This window comes from Phytophthora infestans, genomic scaffold (genome assembly GCF_000142945.1).
Source record: "Phytophthora infestans T30-4 supercont1.74 genomic scaffold, whole genome shotgun sequence".
In the NCBI taxonomy this organism is placed as follows: Eukaryota; Oomycota; class Peronosporomycetes; order Peronosporales; family Peronosporaceae; genus Phytophthora; species Phytophthora infestans.
Window position 1 is genome coordinate 143,255 of NW_003303685.1, and position 2,894 is coordinate 146,148.

The following is a 2,894-nucleotide window of genomic DNA, read 5'->3' on the forward strand; positions in this document are numbered from 1 at the left end:
GCATGCTCGGATGGCTTCGGAGCTGTTTGAATTGCAGTTGCGTTTTAACACTTCCCTGCTCTTCCAGAATGGAATAAGTACCATGGCATTGCGCGACTCCGTTCTGTGCTCGGTAATGTTGAAGACACCGTGGGTTGTAAAGTCTACTTTTCTGATGATCGTACAGCTAAATTCGTATCGTATTATCACATTAGTGAAGATGTGATGTACCGAGATCGTCATGGAGCAGATTTGGAGGACGACGACTTGGAGTCGTTGCACTTTACGAAGCGCAGTAACATGGAGTCGAGTACTGAAAACTCAACGCTCGAATCCACTATGGATCTGAGTGAAGTCTGCAACTCGAACGCTGCTCCGATGATGAGCGAGGTCACGCTCGAAGCGACCAGAGACCTCGAGGAAGGCGAGGACGATACTGCGCAACGAGTTAAAGAGCGAGATGAGGTGATGACGGAGCTTAGGGAGGCGCAACAAGCATCATTACCGTCAAGAGCATCTGCAAACTGGACAGGACTGGAAGGAATCGAAGACACAGTGACTGAACCTCCGTGTGTTCCGGATGTTGAAGGGGTGACGGCGGGTTTACCTAGTGCTCTGACTGCACTGCAGAGTGAACAATACCACAACCAGAGTGATGATCTTATACAGGGTGACGGTGTGAATTCTGAAGGATCAGCGTCGAAACTTACGACAGTGTATGGATACACGAAACCTGACATGACAAGTGATAATGCGTCTGCTGTCAGTGTGTGTGGTTCATTGGACGTTGGTGCTGATGGGAGTTCATCTGAAGTGGACACTGAAGAGCTGCATGCAGGTGAAAACCTTTCTGAATCGGTTGTGAATGAAGCGAATCTTGTAGCCGATGAAGACGGAGATATGCTGGCTGACGTTGATGAGAAATTCAGTGAAGATGCTGACAACGTTACCATTGCCAGTACGTGCGAGAAATTGGTATGCAAGCGTCAACGAGACGAAACTAACTCAGAAATGGGTCGTGTGGAGATATATGCGGAACGTGAAGGTCCGAAACGAACTCGAACTGGTCTACGTGAGTATCACGTGCGTCGTCGGCCTAAGTATTTGGATGACTATGTAGTCAACGCGGTGCAGAATACGTCACGAGAAGTCCGAAAATGTGCTCGGTCGTCATGGGACTGGTTGAGTTAGCTTCCGTACTCATAGCAATTATGTCCTTAATAATTTGTGCGAGCTGAATACGATCATTCGGTGACAAGAAAAATGTTGCTCCTTGTGACGTAGATGCTGTTACTGGTGGCAGCCATCATGTTTCTCAGAACCCCGTAAACCAGAGTTCGTGCCTTGATCGGAGTCCATTACGATACGGACGTTAAAGACAGCAAACAGGCCACAACAGCGAGAGCAATCGACGCTTCCATCGGTGGGCTATACGTCCTGCTCTTCAAACTAGTTTCCGTAGAACTGGAGCCAGAGATGGCGGTGGTGCATCGTGGTCCACCCCACGAATGATACATACATTCGCAACGCTACTTGAACAATTTCCCGGTCTTTAGAGCCGTTCGACTCAAAGTGCCACCAATCGTGCAGTCGTCGCTGGTCTCGCAGAACGCCTTGCCAGCCACTTCCTCCCACTTATTATCATTATCTTCGTACTCGTCGATGTGGGCTTCAATCCATTCTTGAGTCGGATGACTCGCTGGATCACAACCAACTTGCATGTAATTATCAGCTTCGAGATCCGTCGCCAAGTCCTGATACAGACGGATGTGGTCGATCTTCATGTACATCGGGAACGAGTCGCAGATAACGTTCGTCACAGGATCTTTTCCATCACCACGACATTCCTTGCCTGGGTTGGGCGGCGTCGCACACCAAGAACTGGACAGCGACACGTTGAAAATCACATACAAAGGCTCCTATTTCTTCGGGTTGTTCTTTTTCGCATTCTGCAGGACGTTGACGATCGAATCCGTCGTGACTTCGAACAGAGGCTCGCCGTGAAGCATCCAGCGTACATATCCATTCTTGCCTGTAACCCACTCCACTTGGTAGTCGTAGAAACCCGTGTACGCGCCGAAATATAGGCCAATTTCGACGAGATTGCATCAATCTGATAGTTAAATGCACTAATCGCATTGGACTTGGGTGTAGTGGACTCATTGCGAGGACTGGCACACTTGGAGAACATATTATCAGGATCACACAAGTACGAGCCCATGTACGAGTTGATCAGCGGATAACACGTGCCGTTCGAGTTAATTCCCCAGTGATCTTTCCCTTTGCCGACAATCAGACTCAATTCAGCATTCACATCGCCTGAAGCTGGACATGTATCCACAGCACAAGTGTTCTCGGTAATACCAGCTTTCACTGACGCTGCAAATGTGGCGTAGTCTTGTTTCTCCTCTGCGTTCTGCTTGCAATAGTTGTTGGCAGCGTAGCGTAACCCTTGATACCAGGATTTGTGACCACGTTCCTTCCCGTAATAAGCTGTTGGTACGTCGATATAATTTGCTCCTGGTGTTAAGCAGTGTAGGAGTACAAACAGTAGCTGAAGTCTCCAGTTGACGTATCCACAGGGGAAAAGTCGTAGTCGTCTGGCTATCCTGGTGCAATTTGCGGGAGAAGATGAAATAGCCAACCCCTCCGCCATCCAGAACATCGATCTTCAGGAGCTTCGACGACCTTGGTTTGGGGTTCAAACCGTAGCCTGGATTGTCGTTCACACGCACTGATCCGTTGGAAACTCGGGTAAGACACGATCGCATTGCGATTCATCCTATCAAGTACGGTCATATAGGGGGCTCGTCGCAGCGAAGAAAAACCTCGCCCGGTGGTTCGCAAGCACCCAAATTTCCTGGGCGCCTGGGCATTACATTTGATTGGTTGGTGAGTTTGTCGAGCGTTTTCGT

The 2,894-nt window shown here is 49.1% G+C and overlaps 1 protein-coding gene across 1 annotated transcript; it reads right to left on the reverse strand.

Annotated features, from left to right (window-relative positions):
• Positions 1-1,124: 1,124 nt before the first annotated feature.
• On the reverse strand, positions 1,125-2,760 carry PITG_18990 (uncharacterized protein; the record flags this gene model as incomplete). The annotated part of the gene is made up of 3 exons (XM_002997439.1): positions 1,125-1,860; positions 1,998-2,472; positions 2,715-2,760. The coding sequence occupies 3 exons, from the start codon at positions 2,758-2,760 to the stop codon at positions 1,509-1,511; spliced, it is 873 nt and encodes a 290-aa protein (XP_002997485.1).
• Positions 2,761-2,894: the final 134 nt, after the last annotated feature.